At 33.5% G+C, this 23,767-nt stretch overlaps 1 protein-coding gene across 1 annotated transcript in view; it reads left to right on the top strand.

Annotated features, from left to right (window-relative positions):
- LOC124372730 (FK506-binding protein 5-like) overlaps positions 1-17,246 on the top strand; it is a 31,077-nt gene extending 13,831 nt beyond the window's left edge. The window contains exons 3-5 of the mRNA XM_046831142.1: positions 5,218-7,807; positions 9,978-10,204; positions 16,634-17,246. Of these exons, the coding sequence (XP_046687098.1) occupies positions 5,233-7,807; positions 9,978-10,204; positions 16,634-16,819 (2,988 nt within the window). The 5' untranslated portion in view covers positions 5,218-5,232 and the 3' untranslated portion in view covers positions 16,820-17,246. The remainder of the gene's footprint in view (positions 1-5,217; positions 7,808-9,977; positions 10,205-16,633) is intronic.
- The last annotated feature ends 6,521 nt before the right edge of the window (positions 17,247-23,767 follow it).

Below are 23,767 nucleotides of genomic sequence, written 5' to 3'. Positions count from 1 at the left end.
AGTTTTTTTAAAATTTTACCTTAATGAAATCAGAAATAGTAATTTCAGTATGCACACAATTCAAATATTTATATCGTTAAAAAACTAAAATCTCAAACAGCCTTCCAAGCTACAATAACCAGTTATTGTAGGCCTACTTTATGAACTGTTACAAGGGAAGAAAATGAAATATAGCTAAAAGTATTCATGAAACACTGTTTATTGTCATTTTTACAAAACAAAATCCAAATTTCTAGACTTCAGTGAAAATTGTTTTAAAACTTCCTCATCAGTTATGGTAATGTCTCTATGAATAGATAAAAGTGCAAGACCATTCAACCTGTTTTCCCGAAGTTTGTGTTTCTCAGATACGTTTTAAGTCTTCGGAGAGATTGAAAAGCTCCTTTCTGCAGAAGCCACTGAAACGGGTAAAACCGCTAACAATTTCAAAATATTAAACATGTTTTGGGAAATAGTCTTTATCACATTTTTCAAGAGCAGAAATTGCAGTTTTTGGCAAACTTTCTTTTCTTCACGATTCCACTTTTGTTTTCCACAGTAGAAATTCACTTCGTACCTCATCTCTGAAAGATAGATCTTTTTCATAAAACGTCAGGGCAGGTTCCAGGGATGAAAATTCCGTTTTAATGCAGTGCTCAGGAAGAACATTCTGTAGTGAGTTCGATTACTTCCCTGTGGTTTTTAAAACGCTCTCCTGAAGTGAACAGCAGAAATCGTCAAGGTATGGTATATACACTACACGCCGGTAGTATTCTTCCACGTTTGTATAAGGAGTATTGCAGCGATTAGTTTGCTTGCGACATGTACGGGGGGTTTCCTCTTTGATACCTAATTTGTCAGTGCTTACTTTTTAGCTCACTGAACAAGCCAAAGCCTGGAATGTCTCTTCTGCTTTGCTTCGCCTTTCCTTTACTAGTTCCAATACATTGGAAATCTGTTTGTTGGCTTGAGCAAGATCTATATCTTTCTTTTGGAGCATCTCTGAAAGGCGGATAGTCAAAGAAAAGCAAGTTGTTCAAAATAAAAAGACATGCAAACAAACTGAAAAACTGGTCACGGAGGCAATTAGTGTGTGTGTGCTTTTACAGAAGCTTCTGCAGTCGATTCTTCTTCAAATAGTTGATTAGAGCGGTAATTTATAGGCTCCAAAGCTTCTTTAAACATTATAACTGAATCGTGGCGTTGCACCCAGCGAGTCTCACACAGACATATAAGTTTTTTTCTCTTCATCTCAGGCAGCATTCAGAAATACTTGACTTAAGTATCGCAGTTCTCTTAGCTGATTTGACTTGTGAAATTACACACCTCACTGATGACACCCATACAATTCTTATCATAGGGATTTTTGATGCATCAGATAGACATAAGTTAAGAGAGTGAGAGGAACAATGTGTGTATATGGCTGAGGGTACTTTTTCACTTATGTATGCTGTGTACCCCTCTGAACTGGGCCACTCATGACAGATACCCCATCATATCCTTGACCACGTAAATTGGTTTAAATCAAGTCCAAGACTGGTTAGACTTGACATTAATGTAATTGGCTAAACCTTGACCTGTTACATCATACACGGGTACAAAAGCCAGAAAATCTTCCCTAATTTTTAAACAATTTCCTCGTCAACCATATCGGACACAGAGGGGAAAAATTGTTTCAATTTGGCTAATGTCTGTTGTCTCATCTGCTAATACTGAATAAATACAGATTTTCTCACGTTGGATACAATTTTTGACTGTTATTGGGAACCAAAAATACCTATAATTTCATTTTGGATAACAGAAACTAGTAATAAGTAATACAATAGTTTTGCCACCACCAGTTTCTAGCTGTGTTTTAAGATTAATGTCCCCGTAATTAACCCCGTACCTTAATAAAAGAGCGAAAATTACCATCATTTTGTATAGGCTCGTCAAGATGATCCACTCTTCCACCATCACGATGCCCTCTAAGAGCAATTTGTTGCCTTCCACAAAATCTAATTGTCTGGATTATCGGTATAATTCTATTTTTGTTTTCCTGAACATTCATTTTTCTCTGCATGTTGATACTGTTTATCACACTTTCTGTTTTTCCATGTACTAAGGATTTTACGTCTTCAGCCATTAACATTGCCAGTTTTATGATATTGTTTATTTTCATGTTGCATGAAAACCTCCCTAGCTTTCTTAAGCTTTGTATGTAAGTGGTTTTGATACTAATACTCCTAAAACTCTGATGGTTTCCTTTCCCACTGTGTTGTGAGAAAAAAACACAATATTTACACAGGGCCCCTTCCTTTGCTTCCGAATAAGCTAACCATTTGAAGTCTTCCAACCACTTAATATTGAAAACTTCTGTTATTTTCAACTTTAGGAAATTTCGTAACTACGTTGAGGCTTCCAACAGTTCTCAATAATTGAAATTTTCTCTTCATTTTGAAGTGAAAAGGAAGTTGAGGAGCAGTAATGACCAATATCATTGATATTGTGAACTAACAAAGTGTGATTACTCTCGTTAAGGTTATGTTCAATTTCACCTGTGTGATCCTTGATCTCAACAAACGCTGCCAGTTGATGTAGCACAAGTGGAGGGACTCGGTGTTATTTCAAACGATGTCTGCTCGTCGATCTCAGACGAAACACGTTTTTTCTTCACGAAAAAAAGCTTGAATCGAACTCTGTCTCTTCATTTTAAATGTTTAATGTAGCCTATGTACTTCACACGTAAACTGTCAACTATAAAGTAATCAGATCATGTTTAAATAACGCGACAACAAAACATATCACTTGATAACAGTCACTACAATTCACAGCACATATGCATACAGCACTTAAAATGTCACCACGGGTGATACGCACTAGACAAACAGCAGACAATGGCGTGGTAGTGCGGAATGAGGTCAGGTGTGGTGGGAGTGGGTGGGGGGTTGTAGGAGGAGGAGGGTTGCTAGGCAGCGCGGCCGCGGCGACACGTCATCGTCATATACGCATGCCTGGCGCTGGCACTACACGAGCGGCCGACGCGACAGTCAGGAGCGTCAGGCTACCTCGCACTCTTTACAGTTGCAACGCTTATTTGCATGCTTACAAAATATTAGTAATTTCAACCTCTGAAAAAAATAAATATTGAATATTGTTAGGTATCATAATGTATTCTTAAAATTCCACTATAAACTATAATACTAATGTAGTCGAAAGTATAGAAGCACAGCTTATTGAAAATAAAAATAAATTATCGTATATAAGTTATAATATTTTTTTTGTGTTTCAAATTTCGGGGGGGGCTCGAGCCCCTGAGCCCCCCCCTTATATACGCCCTTTGGTAATGACCTACATTTTTTTAGAAATGATAATAACATGTAATGAAACATGGTTTTTTACTTATGATCCAGAGCCAAAAAAGCGAATGAGCCATTCAAAATCTAAAGCAAAGATGATTGTTTTCTATATATATCCATGGGATTGTGTACCTTCACTGGGTTCCTGAAGGTCAAAGAAGTACCTTGAAAGTACTTTCTATACTACATCAAAGAGTAAGGAAAAAACACTCCGAAATGTGGAAGGACAAATCATGGGTTCGCCACCAAGACAATGTGCTGACTCATTCCGCATTATCTGTCAAGAGATTCTAGCCATTCAACATTCCATTGCAAGAACACCCATCTTTTTCACTAAATCTTGCACCATGTTACTTCTACCTGTTCCCTAAAGTGAAATCTGCATTGAAAGAGACAAGATTTGAGTCTGTTGAAGCTGTAAAAGAGAAAGCGGCACATGTCCTAAAGTAGCTGACAGAATGACTTCCAGCAAGCACTGTTTCCAACAATGGAAAATTGGCATGGAGAGTTGTAGGAATAGAGGAGTGTATATTGAAGGTGACAATAAGTGGTTAGGTATAAAATAAAAAGTTTTAAAATTTTGTACAACGTCAGTCTCGCGATTTAATAGCCACACCTCGTATATATTAGGGCTGAGAAGCCTAATATGGTCAAAAAACATCAACTCCCAATATAAGGGCGAAATCCTTACTACACTCATGTAACATTTAAAAATAATCAGTTATAACAGGTTTTATGTTAAAGAAGTCTCGCTGTTTTTCGAACGTACAGTTCTGGGAAAGGATGGCTTGATGAAGCATGTTAGAGTTCATTCCTCTGTTTTTCTTTAAAACACTATAAAAATGCCATACCACAATGTCAAGAAAGCAAATCAGTTTTATTACCTTGTGTTTAAACATTTTTTTTCAATCTTTGTTCATTAAGATGAGCTTCATAACAGTGTTTTAATAGTATTTCCAAAAGCAAACTTTAAACAAAGTATTTCCTATGCATTAGACGTTTTTGATTTGTCATAGGGCGCAATCTGAAATACAAGTTACAGGGCAACTTGGGCTCTGTTATCTGCATTCTACTACTGATGAAGCACTGTATAGTTAATATTTTATAAAGTTAAAATGTTAAGAATTATTTCACCCTCTTTGAAGAAAAAAAGGTTTAAAATTGTCAACAGCTATTTAATGTCAGTTAAATTTGTATTGTGAAACATAAATATTATCATTATTTTTCCGAATTCTAAAGTGTTCTAGGAAACTGTTTCTAATTTTTCTATTCGTATAAACCTTGCTTGAATTTTTATGAATATTTTACAAAATGAAGTAGTCGAATTGGTCTAGCCATTCTCGAGATTAGCGCTTAGCAACACAGTTTGCAATTCATTTTTATTTATAAGATGTACTAGTACAACTGCATCAAAACATTATGAATACAGATTTGGGAAAATTACTTGGCAACAGTACAAGAATTTTAGCATCACAGAAAGCTAAAATCATATCACATATAAAGAATATTTTAGGGCAATTCGGGTTGGTTTGTACGAGTTGACTCGTACATGTTGACTCTCAGGGGTTTTTTCAAGTCACTTGTGTTTGAGAATGCTGTGTTAGATGTTCTCTTGACTTTATACATTGGATTGAATTTCATCTTTAAGAATGATACTTCAAAGTAAAATTTTGTGGAAAATATACCAAAAATCTTGTTAATTACTGGATGAGCGATAGCAAGCTTTAATTGCTCCTCAAGTGGATAGCATAATTTTTTTTTCTGTTAACATTTTAAAAGAATTACAGTAATTTTATATTCTCTTCCAATCTATTGAAACATACACTGTTAAAATTTTGACTTATAAATTTGAACAAACAAATAATGAAATGTGTGAAAATAGTTTGACTTTTTATTACAGGTTTAGAAACAGCATATGATAATGTCTGAAGAATGGGTTTCCAGTGGTAATTTTAGCCAAGCACTTAAAACTTCACCTTTTGAGCAAAGCGCCCAAAATATGACAGGCCAAACAGGAATTCATACATCTCTAGTGGGTTCAAACTCAAGCCCTGGTTCTTTACTCAAAGAAAAAACGTCTGCCAGACAAATGGGGTCAAAAGAAATCAGTCATACATCTGCTAGCAAGAGTGCGAGCATTGTGGGATCAGGTCGATTTGAAAAAACTGGTAATAGTTCAGATGAAATTACAGGTCACAATTATAAGACAGAAAGCTTTACAAAAGTAAAATCACAATCTATGGAAACAACAAGATCTCATGACAAACCTGAAGAGCCAGAACAAAACTATTATGGGTGGGATGGCTATGAATCTAGGTTTATGGAAGATGTTAGAGAGAGTATAACATCTATTCCAAAATGCATCCCTCCATGGGCAAAAACTGTTAGGACAAAATATGGATATGCACCTTTAAACAGATTAGAGCAAGAATCAGAGGAGTCAAAGAAAAACATGAGGGATAAAATTGAAAAACTTATGAAGAAACACAGTGATCTAATGTTGGTAAAAAGAGTAGAGAGTAGAAAACAGTTGATCCTAGAGCCAAGCAAAAAATATGATGAAATGGATGTAGTGAAAATGAAAGCAAAAAATACAAAGTACTATATGACACCAATGACTAAAAATGATGAAAAGCAGTTTAGAGATGATTTTCAAATAATTAAAGATGGAAGGAGTTCTGAAAAGTTGTATACAGACAAGAGTGATAGCAGTATGTCAGTTATGAAAAAAACATCAAAGCCCCAAGTTAAGAAGGAAATTTCCAGTGTTTTAGAGTCACTTAATAAACCTATCAAAAGTGTAACTTCTGAGGGTAAAAATTATGAAACTAAAATTGGAAAAGAATCAGGTAAATGTCCAAAAGTAACTCTCAGCAAAATAAGAGAATATGTCAAAGCTCAGACAATGGACCCTGATGAAAGAAGACTTCACGAAATAATTAAAGTAGAAAAAGTTCCAAGTGCAGATGTTAAGGATGTAAGACGACTGGGTTCAAAATATATCATAAATGTACCTCAAAGTAAACCAACTGACAAAGCAACCATAAATAAGATTAAAATCAAAGAGAAACGGAAATTAAAATTACATAACATTGAAGATGTAAAAGAAAAAGTTACAGAATTTCGATATACTCAGGATGGGACAAAAAGAGAAAGTAAGAATAAAACTACTACTAAGGAGTCTTCTGAAATTACTGAACAACTTAAGAAGGAAATTAAATCGCCAACAGAAACAACAACTTTTCAAGTAACTTCTAAGAAAACTCCAATAATAACACCTTTAATTGATGAAAAGAAGACTGATAAGGTTTTACTGATTCAGTATGAAAAGAAATCAAAACAAGGAGAAACTAGGTCAGCAGATGGTAAAACCACTTTACATAAAACACAACTTCTTGGAATAAAGCAAAGGCCTTGTGAAGATGTAGGAGAGATGTACCTTTATGGCACTGAAACTATTGGAACTAAGACAAAAGAAAACATTACTAATGTTGATGGAATACCTTTATCTTTGAAAGACAAAGTAAACTTGATTTTTCAAGAACTAAGAGAGATGTCATTAACGCCAGAACCTGAGATTGAAATGATTGAGTCAGCTGCTCAAATTTGCCCAGAGGTCAGTTCTAAGGTTACGCAGCGTCCCTCAGAGTTGGGAACTGATGTGGCTATGGTACAAGCAGTTCCTGAGGTTAAATCAGCAGAGGTTCAAGTCCGTGAAAGTCTACTGACAATGCAAGATTCATTTTTGTCTGTTCCACCACCTTCCTATGACATAACACCAAAAATGGAAAAGACAAAAGAAAATATAACTGACTTATTGGAGAAAAAGCTAAAAGATTTGGAAAAAGAGGAAGACCAATCACCAAGTGAATCTGATGCAGAATTAAAGGAAAAAGTCGAAAGAGATTTATCTGAAAAAGACGCAGTGGATGAAGATAAAAAAGGTGGATTTATTGAGGAGGAGGAGGAGGAGGAGGAAGAAGAAGGTAAGCCTGGTCAACCTGAAATAGCAATAGAATCAGAGAGGCTGTCTGAACTAGAAGAATCTAAGATAGAAGAACCTACTGAAGTTACTGAGGAACTAGCTAAAATGAGTGAAGAAGAAGATCAGAAAATAGATGAAGAACCAACAGAAGAACAACCTGTAGATGACGAAAAAGTAATAGAACACACACTAGATGAGAAAAAGACTTCTATAGAATTACTGACTAAAACACCATCAAAAGACCTTAAAATACCAAGTAAAATATTGGAAGAGGATAAAGAGGATATTCATAGCAAATTAGAAGAAGAGAAATTAGAAGTGCCTGTGGAAAAAAGAACGACTTCCCTGGATGAGAAAAAAGAACTTGAAGGTGTAGAAATAGATACCACGAAAAGAAGAGATGTTGAAGATATTAGAAGTTATGAATTTGACAAATCTCAAGAAACAACAATGAAGAGTAAATCTACATCCAAGTTTCTTCATGATAAAGACAAAATCAGGTCAAGTAAGTATTACTGGGTTCAAAATGTATTTTGAACCCAGTTATTTTACAATTTATTTATTATTATTATTATTATAAATTATTTATTTATATTTTACAAATTTTATAAATAAAATTTGTAAATAAATTTTATTTAATAAATAAAATTTATAAATAAATTTTATAAAATAAATTTTATACATTTTATAAAATAAATTTTATACATTTTATAAAATAAATTTTATAAATTTATTATTTTACAATTTAATGCATCAGATACAGTTAACTGAGGAAGTTAGAGAAATTGTAATGATGAACCTTTGTTCCTTTAATTTTAAAATACTTGACTGAATATATATCATAATATAGCACACTATATTGTTGATATCTTCAACTAAAAACGTAATACACAATAGATTTTAGCCCACTGAAGCTTCTCACTAACTTGCTGCTATTTAATCATATTGGACATAATATTTATATTAGTATGTATGATTATCCTTAGGAGATGCCCTCATTAGTAGAAAATGGTAAGTGTTCAGTACAAAAAATGGTTTCTCACACCAAAAAAGTTTAACTTAATTTTATAAATATTTTAATCAGCATCCAAGAGTTTTGGACATTTAGTGCTTTCTTATTTTATATCTTCATGATACATTTAACTATTATCAAAATGTACAGTAAAATTAAGGGTCTTAGTAAAATTTAATGATTACAAATATGTTTTTGAGGTAGCCTTTATGAACCAACGAGTATTGATAGGAACAACTGATTGAAAAACTCATTCATTCAGTTATTAGAAAAAAAACAGATTGAAAACAGGTTTGAATTTTTTGTATCAGTTGAATTTTTCTTTAACTTGTTTTATTTAAATAACAAACCAGCTGGGCAGTTTCAGACGATAGATTTAGTTATATCAGATGTTTCCATTCAGTAACCAAAAGAATGAATCCAGTCAACTAACTGTATACTGTCAGTGTTTTACTGGAATTTCTTAATAGTTTTATATATATTAATATTGTCCCATTAATTGTTTTCATACAGTGATTGCTAGTATGGTGTAAACTTAATGATAATTGATAATGAACTTGATAATAAGAATGTGAAGAGCCATTATTTATTGTGTATTATTATTTTTAACATTTATTGAGAGTTACTTTTTTATTACTAACACATTTAATTTATTATACAGTTACGATAAATTAGATTAGTTTATTTATTACAGTACAGTATAAACGCTGTGTCAATTATAGTAAATATTTATTTTTAACACTATTTTCTTTTACAAGTTTGTGCTTAGTTTGGTACTTGCCTCTTATATTGTATGTATTCATGTAAGGTAAGTTCAATTAAATATTGAACCTAAACCGGTTTTCAATCAATTGTTTAATTCAACTGAAACATCGATGAATATGAATTAATATAACAATGAATATTAAAACGATTGATTGAAAATGTGAATATAAAATTGGATCAGTTGTCCCACCACTACCAATGAGAGGATGTAAGGAATCAAAATGAACAGTATTGTCAAAATTCTTAGAATATAGTAAAAATACCAAATAATAAAGTGCTTGTTTGAAGATAACATTAAAGCTTGAACTAGTTGAAAATTGCAATACTAATAATAAGCTAGCGGCTTTCTTCTAGAGAATTGACTAAGGTATTGGGCTTGCATTAATAATGATGCAGTTACTACTGTATTCATAACTTTGGTAATGAATGTAATAAATATCCACAAATTATTGACAAGGATTCTTACATGTAAAATTTAAATTCTTTGTTTGAAGGTTATTTTTGACGATGGAAGGATTGTGAAGGAAACAGGATTTTTCCAGACATTTGCCATCGTTCAGTGAAACAACAAATCAGTAACACTACGTTTCGAGATCTGCAATCTGATCTCTTCTTCAGGTAATAACTAACCTAATACATAATTACAAACTAGGTTAAAATAAACAAATCATACCAAAGCGTTGTGGCACACCTAAGTCAGGAACCCTAAATCCTGACTTAGGCGTGCCACAACGCTTTGGTATGATTTGTTTATTTTAACCTAGTTTGTAATTTATTTATTAGGTTAGTTATTACCTGAAGAAGAGATCAGATTCTAGATCTCGAAACGTAGTGTTATTGATTTATTGTTTCACTAAAATTTAAAGTTATTTACCTTTAAAAAGATGTTCTTTGACAGGGATGAATTGGACCAAAGACACCATATACCTGGAGAAGCACACTTGCCCCCAGCTGGTGCAGGGGCTTGCCATAACGGCCATGAGGCGCCCTGCAGATCCAATATCATTCCTGGCACACTGGATTTATAAGAGTTATGAAAACCAAGAACGAGAAGAGCATGACACAGTGTTCAAAGAGCATCTGCAGTTAGCTAAAACAATGCTCGATGTTAGAGGAGAGACCAAGGTTTGAAAACAAAATAGCTTGCTTGCATAGTCTACAAAGCTTTGGAGTCATTCTTAGTTTCAGATGAACTGATTTATGCTCACCTAAATTTAGCAATGGTAAAGATAAACATAATAAATCACAATGCATCATCAAGCAAATATCATTTAATCAGTACTAATGGCTTTCTCAGAGCAGGTGAGAGAGTAGATGTTAACTACATAAGGTAGTTTAACACACATTCACTGCTGCCTTCTCTGGTGGCTATCTTTCCCGCTTAAAATAATGCAACTCAGTTTGATTGTAGATGTGGTGGGGGTATTCTTTTGCGTGTGAGCATTGTTTATTGTGGAACACGCCATTTCTTAGTGACGTTATGTCAACCATGCCGACAACTCTACTATTCTACTTTATTGGTAACCACTGGGGCATTGATAAAACCAGTTCTGCTTCCTGCTTTCAGCAACATATTTTTGATCAGTGTTCAGGAGAACCAAGACTGTACCTAGCAGCATGTCATGCAAATTAAATCTTAGAATACTGTAGGCATGATGGGATTTTATACTTTAATAAAATTTAAATTAGCTTAAAATGTAAGTACATTAAAACCTGTCATATCTTGCCTAACGTGGTAACGGGGTAGGCCAAATATTGTTAAAGCTAGTTTTATAAATTTCACAAGACACAGCAAACATTTATTCTATTTGAAACTTTAAAACTAAATTAATGCATTGCGCACTAACGCAATTCATGAGGGTATAAGTATAAATTTATTTTAGAAAAAGTGAAACATTCATTGTAATTTACCATTCTTATAAAAAAATTACAAGCCAAGAGATTCCATGAGGTCTTCGGCCCGATGATGAGCAGTAGCCTGGTCATATGGAGTGGAGGGTTAAGTCACGAGCTCAATCTGTGCACTTATAGTATCATGCTCTACTCCAGTGCTGTGGCCATACTGAGTAGGACTATATTCCCCTCCACTGCCGCTCCCCTTCCTTGCCAACCGCGGTTTCCCTCTCGTGCATCTAGGAGACCACATGGAATCTATCAGCCTGTACTAAGACAAAAAAAATCTGCCACCCTCACTAAGATAAAACCATCATACCTGAAACTTCTGTAGGCGTCATCTTAAAGAGCTTGGTAGATCATAGCAATGATCTACCAGTTCCTTGTATAATATTCCAAGTAGTGAGAATCTAGACCTAAATCTAATATGTAAATGGAGTTGTGATGAAAGCTCTGGCTGGACATTTAATTCCAGAGTTAATGAAATTTTGTGGTGTTATTCAGCGATAAATACGAAAATGTAGTATGGTTTTTTCCAACTAAATTTCTTTGTTGAAAAATCAGGGGAGACTAAAAACTGTGATTTTTCAGTTTGTTGCCTGTAACTGCAAAAACTACATATCCTATGGAAAAGTGTATCCTGTAAAAGGGTTGAAGAACATTCAATTTCCTTCAAAATTCACTCGTCAAACTTAGCGAGATACTGCCCTCTAAATTCAGGCAAAACCTGTCAAAATGTAAAAATTCACTAAAAATGCTTGTTTTTGGCCCCTAACTTTAAACTTTTCAACATATCTGTATACGTAGGGTATACCCCTCACCTTTTACTATCCACTCCCACCCCTCTCTCCACCATTACTTAGAAGATATACCTAATTAAATGAATACCAAACGTTCAAAAGTTAGTTAATTTCATGTCCAAGTTTCTTCATCTAGCTATTCAGTTTTGTTTTAATCTTTAACGTTGAATATGTAGTGTACCTGTAACAGAATTTAATGCATTTCCAAATTATCTGTGTCTCAGTGAGCTGGCATGGTGTTTCTCTCAGAGCGTCAGCAGTATTACATTTGTGAAAATTGTTTAACATATTATGAAAGTCAAGTGTCAGTTGTTAATAAGAAAGGGATGCAATTCTTATTGTGCCAAATGCAATATTTCATGTTAACAGTGTACACATCTTGTCAAAACAGTTACAAAAATTATCAGTGATGCAAAAAGTAGAAGAAAAAAAGTAATAGCCTATTAGAACAAAGAAAGAAAATTGTAGAAACAGCTGGAAAAATCATTTTGGAAGATATGCACTTAAAAATATGCATCACAACAGTGTACCACCCATTGACAATTTTTGTCAGTTCACGTCACCTTATCCCAGAAACATTACTCCTCCTTTTGTGTACAATCATTTTTACCAATAAACATAGTCCACTGGATTCCTGGCAGAGTAAATGTTTGTATTATGCTAGCTGTCCATCTAAAATTATTCCTGTCACCCATTATTGTTGGTGTTACCTACATTTGTATACAAAAAGTTTCCATGCTTCTTATTAGTTTCTTGAAAAAGTAGGCATTTCAGCTACCTATGATAAGGCTGCTAGGATTGAAGGCAGACACATATATACTTCAGGCAAAAAATGCCATATTTATGAGCCGGCCAGCCCATTCAATCAGTTTGTTTTTGACAATGCAAACTTTAATGTCACCACTCTTGATGGACATGGAAAGTTTCATGCTATGGATGTATAAATGCCTATTACCCCAAAAGAGGGTCTTACGAGTGAAGAGAATGTGAGGCGCATGAAACAAATCGCATTAGCTGAAATAATTGAAAAAGCTGGCACCATTAACTAGTATACAAGGCCACCAAATATAGGGCTGACAAATGCCCCACTGACTGAAATCCTCATCAACTGTACTCAATAGTATTTATGTAATGTAACTATATTCTTACCTTTACTTTACAATTAAAACATGTGTTCTAAGTTGAAATATATAAATAGTAAGCAAAAATGTCATTTTACTTATTGCTACTTTTTTGGGAGATGAAATAGAGACCAAACAAATAAATGAGAACAGTTCAAAGTGCATCTGGTTAGTGGAACCAATTTACTCTTGAAATGGAGTTGGTGGATTTAAGAAAATTTTACCTATTTTTAGAGGCCTGTACCTCAGTAACTATTAGGCTGAATAAATATGTTTCACCAGTAAATTCTAAAGGAAATTTAATGCATTTTAACATTTTACTGTGTACATTTTTCCATAGGATGCTTAGTTTTTGTATTATAGGCAACCAACTGAAAAAGCTCTAAAAAAATCAGTGTTTATTTCTCACCCCCTGAATTTTCTAGAAAGAAATGTAGGTTGAAAACTTGTATACTACCCACCTTATACATCTCCAAACAATACCCCAAAATTTCATTAACTTTAGTTTTTATAATATTTAATTTAAACTTATTATATACATTTTACAGTTTTGTGTTACTTGCCAGTTCAAATATTTGTTGTGTTGGAATTGTATATATTTCATATGAGACAAGTGACTATGCAGCTGACATAGTCTTCTCCTATGTAACTAAACAAATCTTTAGTCTATTTTTTATAAATTACTAAAAACATATTCAATTAATAATTTTTGTTTTTGAAAATGTTTATATTTATTTTTACAGCAGTTCTATTTTTTTTTTTTTTTTTTTTTTTTTTTTTTTTTTTTTTTTTTTTTTAACTAAGCTACAATAAAATATTAAACAACAGTGCGGTATATTACAAGAGACTCATTCCCAAAACACAAGTTTTTACTTAGCTTGAGAATTAATTTCTAAGTATTATTTTATAAAGTATTACAGCAACCTAATCAGTTTATCATAGTATATTGTATTACACCTAAGGAAATGCATGTAAACTAGATTTAAATGCTTTTGTTGGAAGAAATAAATACTTTTTGATTTTGACTTTGTCAGTTAAACGAGGTAAAAGTTGAGGATAACATTAAAATGACTACAATGTTCCAATTTACTAATCACTGTTAAATATTTAGAGATAATTAGTTCACAGAATTTAAGTATGTAACAACTGAAAATATTATTATTTGTTATTTTGAATTATATTTGGCGACAAAAAGTGCATAAATAGCGATCTTGTTTTTAATTGACTTTTGCACTCTTAGAATAGCATTTTTTTCCCAATGTGTGGATCAAACTTAGATACAAGAAGATAAAATTAACAACAATAAGCTAATAGTTTCAGTTGTTAAATTTAATAATCAGCAGTTAAACAACATTGATAACTCCATTAGTGTATTTTAACCCTGTAACTGGTAACTGCCGTAAATACGGCAGTTGGCCGTGCCCATACTGGCAATGCCCTATGTATGGTAGTAAGCTGACGTTTTGGAAGTCGGTTATTTTTTGCTTATTTTTTAATGTTTTGGTCCAAAGCAGATTATAAATTGACAGTAGAACAATCGGCCTATCGGTTGAAGTATATTATTACTCAATAAATTTCAATAAAACTTTATTTTCTCTTTATATAATCAGAAAGAACGTCTTGTGCGAACAACTGTTTCGAATGTGACTAGCTGACCGGGCCAGCTAACATTTAGTCAGCTGTCTGTATACTTGATTTATTTCTAGTTTTTGTTTTGTATTATTTATTAGTAATATAACTGATGGAGATACGTTAACTGTTAGGAATTGGAGAGAACTATTAGCTGAACAGGAACCACTGTCTAGTGAAGACGAACATAATAGTCTTGAAAATTCCTAATAACAAAATCATAGTAACAATAATTACTAAAGTAAACAAGTATTATTATACCTTGGGTTTTCTTGAAAATAATATATAACAAGTTGTATACAAGTTGAATTCCAGTGTTGTAAAGCAATTGTACAAAAAGGCTGAACATACATTGTTAGTGGATTAAGCACAAAAATTCAAAAGTTACTAAAAAAAGGGAAACATATATAAGTAAAAGCGCTAGAACTATATATATTATACTTACCAAATATATATATATATATATATTGGTAAGTATAAAATTGTGCTTCAAATGTATATTTTGGAATTTATATAAACCATTCATATATATATTATAAAATAGTGGAAAATTATTAAAAATTCAAAACAATGATGATCAAGCACTTTAAAACACACAAATTCCTTTGAAAATAATAAAATACTAATAGAAATCATATAATTTTATTTCTTAAATTATTCAGAAAACAATGATATATTATTGTAAGTAGTATATTTGTGAAATGTGCAGAGGTATATATCAGTTTAATGAAAAGCTTACAAACAGCTGTAAAAAGTGTGTCAGTACATGAGTTGACACCACCAATCCGAGGGATAACTGAGAATTGGCCCGCAATAAAACCTAATCACTTCATTATTATTTATCGTAAGAAAAAAACTTGGTATTACATGATTTGTCTAATAGTAACCCATATTTAAGTATTATTAAAAATTTCTCATTATTTTATGAGTTATTATAGTTAGAACATTTTGTATGATCCCCTCTTTGAAACCAGAAAGATATTTTTCTATAACTTTTTTAAAAAACAACTCTTAATTTGACTAAAAATGTTACATTGTTTGAATGTTATATGTTAATCAATTCAAAGATTCCCCCCCCCCCCCCAAACAGGCAAACTGTAATCTAAGCCAGTTAGGACTACACTTTATGTCATTTCTTATTTATTTAGACTCTACAAATAAAACAGTGAAGTTTGATAGAGCAATTTACAGACAACTTGTAAATGTAAAACTGAGACATATTTTGTTAAAACGGGCCCCAAAATTTGCCAGAAGAAACCACAGAAGTTTAATATGGAACCATGATAAGAGGCTAATCATAAGACCATATGAGTGAGTGAGTAAATTATAACCTTGTAGTGAACTTGATATAATTTGTTTAAATATGTTTTAAACATCACTGTGATATCATTGGTATTTATGGAGTCATTAAGTGATGATAATCCTCATATAGTGCTAATATTATTGAAAAACTGTAGAAAATAATAGTAAAGCACATAATTATAACTGCTAAATATAATCTTATTTAATAAATATATTGGTTTTACATAGAAAGTTCTATGACACCACTGTTGTGTCATCGGCACAGTAATGGTAACAATTAAATCATACCACTGTTCAGTGAGTTAGCTTTACCATACTGTGTTATCACAGTAAATAAATACACACCCTCAGTAATCTCCCACTTGATACTGAACGAAACGTCAAAGAAACAGATGGAAATCTGAGTCAGCTAATTAGAACTGTAATTTATTTTGAAACTAAAAAAATGAAATTAAAATTAGAAACAATACAAAACTCTACAAACAATAACTTTATGATAATTCATTGCAACAATAAGATAAAATATTACATAGTAGAAAATTCTATCAGAAAGACGGGTATGTGACACAATTATGTTGTCATCAATACTGGTGATTTATTGATTGCTGGTTGAAGACAAAAATCATTTCTATATTTTGTTGAACAAATTTATGAAGTGTCTTCAGTAATAATAATAAAGTATGAAAAACTTTACTATGTTATGTCTCATCTATAAGAGGTCTATTAAGACTATTAAAACTTAGGTTTGGAAAGAGTTTTTGGAAACTTTTAGCTATATTTAATTTTTTATCCATAATTATTTGTTGCAGCTACCCAGAAAATTCAACACCAAAACTTATCCTGTAAAAACCTACTCCCCAGAACAATCCCAAGAGGATTTCAGCAAACTTGCTGAGGGAGAAAAAGAAGGAGGAGGAGAAGTAGAAGGAGGAGGAGGAGAAGAAGGAGGAGGAGGAGGAGGAGGCCTGCAAAGTGAAATTGTTCAAAATGCTTAATACAAGATTTCTCTCATCTGATAATATAAGACTACACTTGCTAAAAAATGTTTTAAATATTTTAGTTCCATCAGTTAAATACTACAAAGATACGTTCCTTCAACAAAACTAATAAACCTTTACTAATTTTTTAACATTATGAGTAAGAGGTAAGGAAAAAAAGTGTTTCTCGAAAGGCTTTTAAATTTAATTATGTAAAAACAGTTTTTAAATAAATAAGTTTTACATAAAAATGGTTATAATACAAGTTCATAGACATATCTACATATAATTACACAACTATTTATATAACAATTTGTATAAACTAATTTGACACTCTCCCCACACAGTTAATTAATTCATTATGAGTATTATACAAGATATACGAGGGGTATTAGAAAAATAAGGTTCCCATGATTTTTTTAAATAGGCAGCTCTATATTTCTACATAGTGTTATACATTAATTTAAAACTTAAAAGTTAAGCTATTTTTCCACATAATCACCGTTTCTGTCCAAACACTTTTGTAGACGATGCTGCAACTTTTCTATCCCCATGTTGTAGAATTCTGCTGCCAATCGTTTGAGGAATCGAGTAATCTCTTCCTTGACTTTATCATCGGTACTGAAGCGTTGGCCACCTAAGTGTTCCTTTAATTTTGGGAATAAGCGATAATCACTTGGGGCTAGGTCTGGGCTGTAGGGGAGATGGAGGCACAATAGTCCAGCCAAAATTTGTCAGCAGTTCATAAGTTTGACGTGAGACATGAGGTCGAGCGTTGTCACGGAGAACGTCCTCACGCCACTGGACAATCTTCCTCTCCGGCGGTTCTGGATCGCGCGTCTCAGTTTTCTTAATATGTCGCAATATCTGTCAGAATTTACTGTTGTTCCATGAGGCAAAAGTCGATCAAAAGCAGGCCCTTCCTGTCCCAAAAGACGAAACTGAAGGCCGTCCACTTCGGTTTTCATCGTGAATTTCCATGCGGCCTTCACTGAATTCTCTACACCATTTCCGAACGTGTTGAACAGATATGCAGTTTTCCCCATAATCTTCGATTAACTGACGATGAATTTCAATAGGGGAAATCTGTTTTGCATTTAAAAACGTATCACAGCACGAATTTCGCATCTGGCGGTAACAACGATAAAGAGCTCCATCTTCGAAGGCAGCTAGGCCGGCACTTTTGGACGTAGCGAGGTGCGAGTGGTATGGATAGAGAGAGGGACAGCTGATGAGTAAGACTGTGTCGCCAGATTTCTCCCATCATATCGCATTCTGTCTCGGCGGCAAAGAGAACCTTATTTGAGCTATATTGAGCTCTTGGACTCTTTAATGATCATCATGTCGATTACCGCTCTCCTGATGGTGATTTTGATGAGTTTATCCAACTTCTGGACAAATGTTTTACTTTTCTTTCTCGAAATAAGAAAAAACTTGTGGTCTGTGGTGACTTTAATGTACACCTGGAAGAAAAATCACGGGAAGAGAACATTTTTACAAACATGCTCATTAGTCATGGCCCTATACATTTCAAACAGACTACCCACAAGAGGCACAGCGTGCCTAGATTCCATGGCTACAAATTTTGATTCTTGGGATTATAAGGTGGAAGTCATTGAACCTATGATTGCGGACCATAGTGCAGTTATTATGACAATAAAGTCAAGTTTGGGGAAATGGTAAACACAAAGAAGTTTCATGGCATGATAAGTATAGTTTTACAAAGCGCGTCATCAAGGATGAGCAGCTGCCTTTACTAAGGAGGGCTCTAAAAAAACGTAAACTGGCCAATTGAATTGGGTGATCACTATTTATCTGAGCACTCCTTTGATAGATTTTTTCAAACCTTTAATTACAATTTTGATATATTTTTTCCATTAAAACCTTTAAAAAAAAATCCAGAAAAACGGAACTAAATGTCATTTTAAAGATAAATCTTGGTATACAGCAGACTTGCGCAGACTTAAAAACTTAGTAGTTCTTCTAAATGATCATTATAAATCAGCAGTCTCACCAAAAGACCGTGATGAGTACTATGCATTATATTGTAAAACAAATAAACAATACAGACTGGAAGTAACAGAAGCTAAGAAGGCCTTCAACGTCCACACACCATCAGGTTCATCCTCCAACATGTGTTAAAGCGGCCTGGGATATTATAAACTCACACAGACCTAAGAAGCCATATGCTTCCTGCTCAGAAAGTCCTGACAACATAAACAATTTCTTCATAGAGGCTGTTGAAGAGATAGTGACAAACCTTCCGGAGATGGACTTTAACCCTCTGTATATTGCAAATAGGCCTAAGCCTATATTAGACCATTGGTTAGAGAGGTGCGACCACTAGATATTATAAAAATAGTAAATAGGCTAAAGAACTCTAGAAGCCCGGATATCTATGGTGTTCCTTGCTTTGTTTTGAAAGCGGGTGATCCATGAAGTAGCAAACCCTCTATCAGTAATAATAAACAAGTGTCTTAGTCGAGGTATCTTTCCAGATGCTTTGAAGATTGCACGCACAGTCCCCATCTACAAGAAAGGAAATCCTGAGGAACTGGCGAATTACAGGCCAGTTTCAGTTCTGCCAGTGGTGTCTAAGGTCATGGAGTCAATAATGAAAAAACAGTTGGTTGATTTTTTTGAGTCCAACAATCTGCTAAGCAACACACCCAACATGGCTTCAGAAGTGGACGTTCTACAACCACTGCCTTATTATCCATAGCATCAAAGATAATGGAAGCTTTCGAGGCTGGCGAATCAATGGCTCTTGCGCTCTGTGATCTGAGCCGAGCATTCGATTGTGTGCCGCATAAGATACTACTTAGCAAGCTAAATTTCCTATGGGATCGAAGGAACAGTTCACAAAACTATTTCCAGCTATCTCGAAAATAGACAACAGAGGGTATCGCTTGGTGGGGCTACTTCAGGAAGTAGAGAAGTCATGCATGGAGTGCCACAAGGTTCCATCCTGGGACCTTTGCTCTTCTTAATTCTTGTGAATGATTTAAGACTGGGAGGGCAGGGGCAGTGCTGTTTGCAGATGACACTACGCTCCTGTCCAGAGGAAAGCTGATACACTCCGTGCTTCAGGAAGCCGAGGACTTGTTAGCAGATGCCAAGAGGTGGTTCACCACAAACAAACTAAAATTAAACGAAGAAAAAAACACAACTGATATTCTGTACTCTAAAAAATGGAGATGTCATAGAGGACTGTGATGAGGCCGTTAAATTACTCGGTTTCTGGCTGGACCCGAAGTTAAATTGGAATTGCCACACATAGACAAAGTCTGCACAAAAAGTCTCCAGGGTTATCTTCTTGCTGAGAAAACTGAGAAACGTGGTACCAGAGCGGTTGCCTGGTAACGGTGTACCACGCACTTTTTCACAGGCCACCTAGCCTATGGTATTCTGCTCTGGGGCCATGCATCAGCATGCAGCAGAATACTTGTTCTCCAAAAGAAGGCGCTACGCATCATTACATCTTCAGACCATCTGGAGCATTGTAGGCCTATTTTCAAACGCCTCAGGGTATTAACGGTTCAAGGCCAATATGTAATGAACTCGCTTATATACGTAAAGGAGAATGAATCTCTGTTTGGGAGAAGACAAGATGTCCATGGCTACAACACCCGCCATGCAAAAGACCTAAACACCCTAAAATGTAGACTTTCAAAATCGTTGAACAGTTTTTCCAATAGCAGCGGTCAAACTATATACAACAGCCTACCGGAAAGCATCAGAAATATGAACACTATTAAGTTCAAGGAAGCCATATGGTCCAGACTTACAAGTAGGCCTATCTATGCACTCAAAGGAACTTGAAGATGACCCCACTGTTCTAGTCCTGCCACCATAAACCTTTGTAAATAGTGTATATAGTTTTAAATACTTGACAAAATTGTTTCTGAACAAATTGCAAACAGTTTTTAAACAAAATTGACACAGTCTATCTGGTTTTATCAGTCAAAGACGAAGACATCAAGTATCAAGTATTTTTTCTAATACCCCTCGTAATAATAATACAAGAAATATAATGAGTATTATACAAGAAACACTACAGTCTAACAAATTGAAAATGAGTATAATTTATATTTTAAAATTAGTCATTTACTTTTATTGCTCCTTTTTGTAGTACGAATAAATGAGTCATATTTATAAAGTTTTATCTGCATTATGATCTATATAATTATAAAACTAAAAAAAAAACTAACCAAATCAATAATAAATTGGTATTTATATTATCAAACACTTTAAAACTTTGACAATTTACAGTACGGTATAACCTTTTTCAAGTGGTAAAAAAATAAAATATGAAATTTATTTACAAATAACTAATTTAACTACTGTCACAACGGCCAGCTTTGTTGATTCCTCAGAATGCAAATTGTGTACACACCATTTAGTACAAGGTAGGAGTATGCCACACTATATGCATACAAAATTTCAACCCTATAGCTTATTTCATGTCCTGCGATCAGATAGAAGACAAACATCATATGGAAGAGTAAGTTTTACATCCCCCAGTAGACACAAAATATGTGTCAGCCTATTAATAGGCTTCAATGTCGCTCAACCAAATTCCTTGGTTGACATGGACTCATTCTTGTCTATGTGTAAATGAAATTTCATGCAATATTTAAAGTTTGCAGATGACTTTTATCTTTAATTTTGGATGCTCATCTTTAAAATGAAACATCTCCTGTGATTCTAAGGTTAAAAATAAGTCATAAAAGTGTGAGAATTAGCATTGTTCTGGTTGAGGCTACAAACAAGATAGTAGAACTGGATCTTACAGTTTGTTTTTCTAAAGAAAATCACTGACGAAATCAGATCCCAGCGACCTCTTTCACATGCTAAAAATTTTACTTAAAACGTCTACCACATTAAAATGTATACCTACATTACCTCCGAAATAATTTTTCACTGTTTAGGCAAAATTCATCAATGCATTCAAGTGAAAGAAAAATATTTTATGTGTTGTGGATTTAGGTAACAAAAAATATGGAGAAAAACAAGGTTTTCTGTTTAAAATTTAATCTTTCTCCACTTTAACTCATCATTATTCCAAAAGTAATGACAGTAAAAAATTCTTATACAGGATGCGTTGTATGTCTCTTGAAGAACAACATTCCAAAAATTGAGAGTTCTAAGTTAATAATTGAAGGCGTAATTTTTTTGTAAACCTTTACAAAATTGGTTATTAGTTGTTATTTTGAAATTATACTATACGTACTGGTCGTGAATACTGATTAGGATTCGTGTTAATTCAGTTTTACACCATCCTTCAAATAGAAGATATTTCAAAAGAGTTTTTGTTAATTACAATGGGTGAGCAGTGGCTACTTCCTGGGCCGAAAGTACAGTCATTGTCATTGTTGTTGGTGACAACTGTGGCTGAGCGTCATCGTTCCACAGAGGTCTGTGAATTTGACATATCCAACTTACAACTTTACCACATTTTTCATATATATGGTTAGTTATGATGAAAAGTTCATTAGTTCAGCAATATTAAGTATAAGTATTTTAAAGTCCTAACTGCATGTAGGTTAACTTAACAGCATGCCATGTAGATTAAACGCATTAAAATTAAATATTATAAAACACAATTTTTGACAAAATATCGTGACAAATCATTATATCAGCAATATTAACCATTTTACAGGCTTAATTCTATGCTTAAGCTATCTTCACATCATGAAAACGACCTAGATTACCCACATTAAATAAAGATAATTATGTATTCAGAATACCTATTATTTTGTTCTGTAGTTCCTCTTAATTTTTATAAGACTATTGTTAGTTCTATAATGATCATTATAGAGCTTTCATTTAACGTGGGTAAGCCAACTTCACAGTGTGAAAAATAACTTATCCATATTAAACAAATGATAATTAGGTTTACGGGTTATGTGCAATTGATTTTTTGCTACTGCCTGTTCCCAAAAAACTACTATTAATTAAAAAAATTAATGTTACAATTTAAAATGAAAAAGCCAACTTCATAGCATGACATTGAGCTTATCCAAATTAAATACAATTAAAACTGCTGTATTTTTCCGGCATACGAATGTAGAATTCTTGTTAGTTTATATCAATAAAGTTACTCAATTAGTAGCTACGTCCATTCACCAAAAACTAGCAGTAATTTCTCTATACTATTATTATTTAGCTATTTTTGACACATTCGGCAATCATGAGTGAAAGTGTTATATATACGAGTATTAGGAAGATAGATAAATTTAGTAATTAATCTACAATCAAAATCAGTGCAAAGCAATGGCGACCAAGATTTATAACTGGTGGTGAAAGATTCATTACAAATCTATTTCCTGAAAGAGAAGTATTAGCAAACCTTAAGACGGAAGTAGCCGCCCAACGTAAAGAACAGTGTTTACCCATACGTGAAACATTGGGATTTCCAGAATGGTCATTCAATGGTTTGAAAGCATATTTTCACTAGAACATTGGATGTGCTTTATTGAGGGTGAGAACTGTTAAGAGCTATTGAGCACATTAGCTAAAAGGAGTGTTGCTGTTTTGTCCAGCTAGTGATGCTCCTTCTAAGAAATTTGCTTGTGGCACAGTGGGCCGAGCGCAGCATTACTAGAATCCAGTCTCGTGACTGTACCTCACTTGATCTGCACCCTCACTCACAAGTAAAGACAATTAGAAATAAATATTGCCTGGTTTAAAAATTAATACAATTCTAATGAGTACAAATCCAAATCAATATTCAAATGCAGAATGTGTAGTATCTTGCAATATTTTCAAAATGATGGCTAGTAATCGATTTTGTACGGTAAGCTTAATTTTTAAACAGAAAACTGTGTTTTTCTCAATATTTTTTATTAACACAAGCCACAATAACACATAAAATATTTTTCTTTTACACAAATGCATAGACAAATACTGCCTACATAGTAAAAAATTATTTATGAGGTAATATAGGTGTATATTTTAATGTGG

The sequence above is a fragment of the Homalodisca vitripennis genome, chromosome 1 (genome assembly GCF_021130785.1).
Source record: "Homalodisca vitripennis isolate AUS2020 chromosome 1, UT_GWSS_2.1, whole genome shotgun sequence".
Taxonomy (NCBI): Eukaryota; Metazoa; Arthropoda; class Insecta; order Hemiptera; family Cicadellidae; genus Homalodisca; species Homalodisca vitripennis.
Note: the sequence above shows the minus strand (reverse complement) of the source record. Positions and strands in the feature narration are given on the sequence as shown.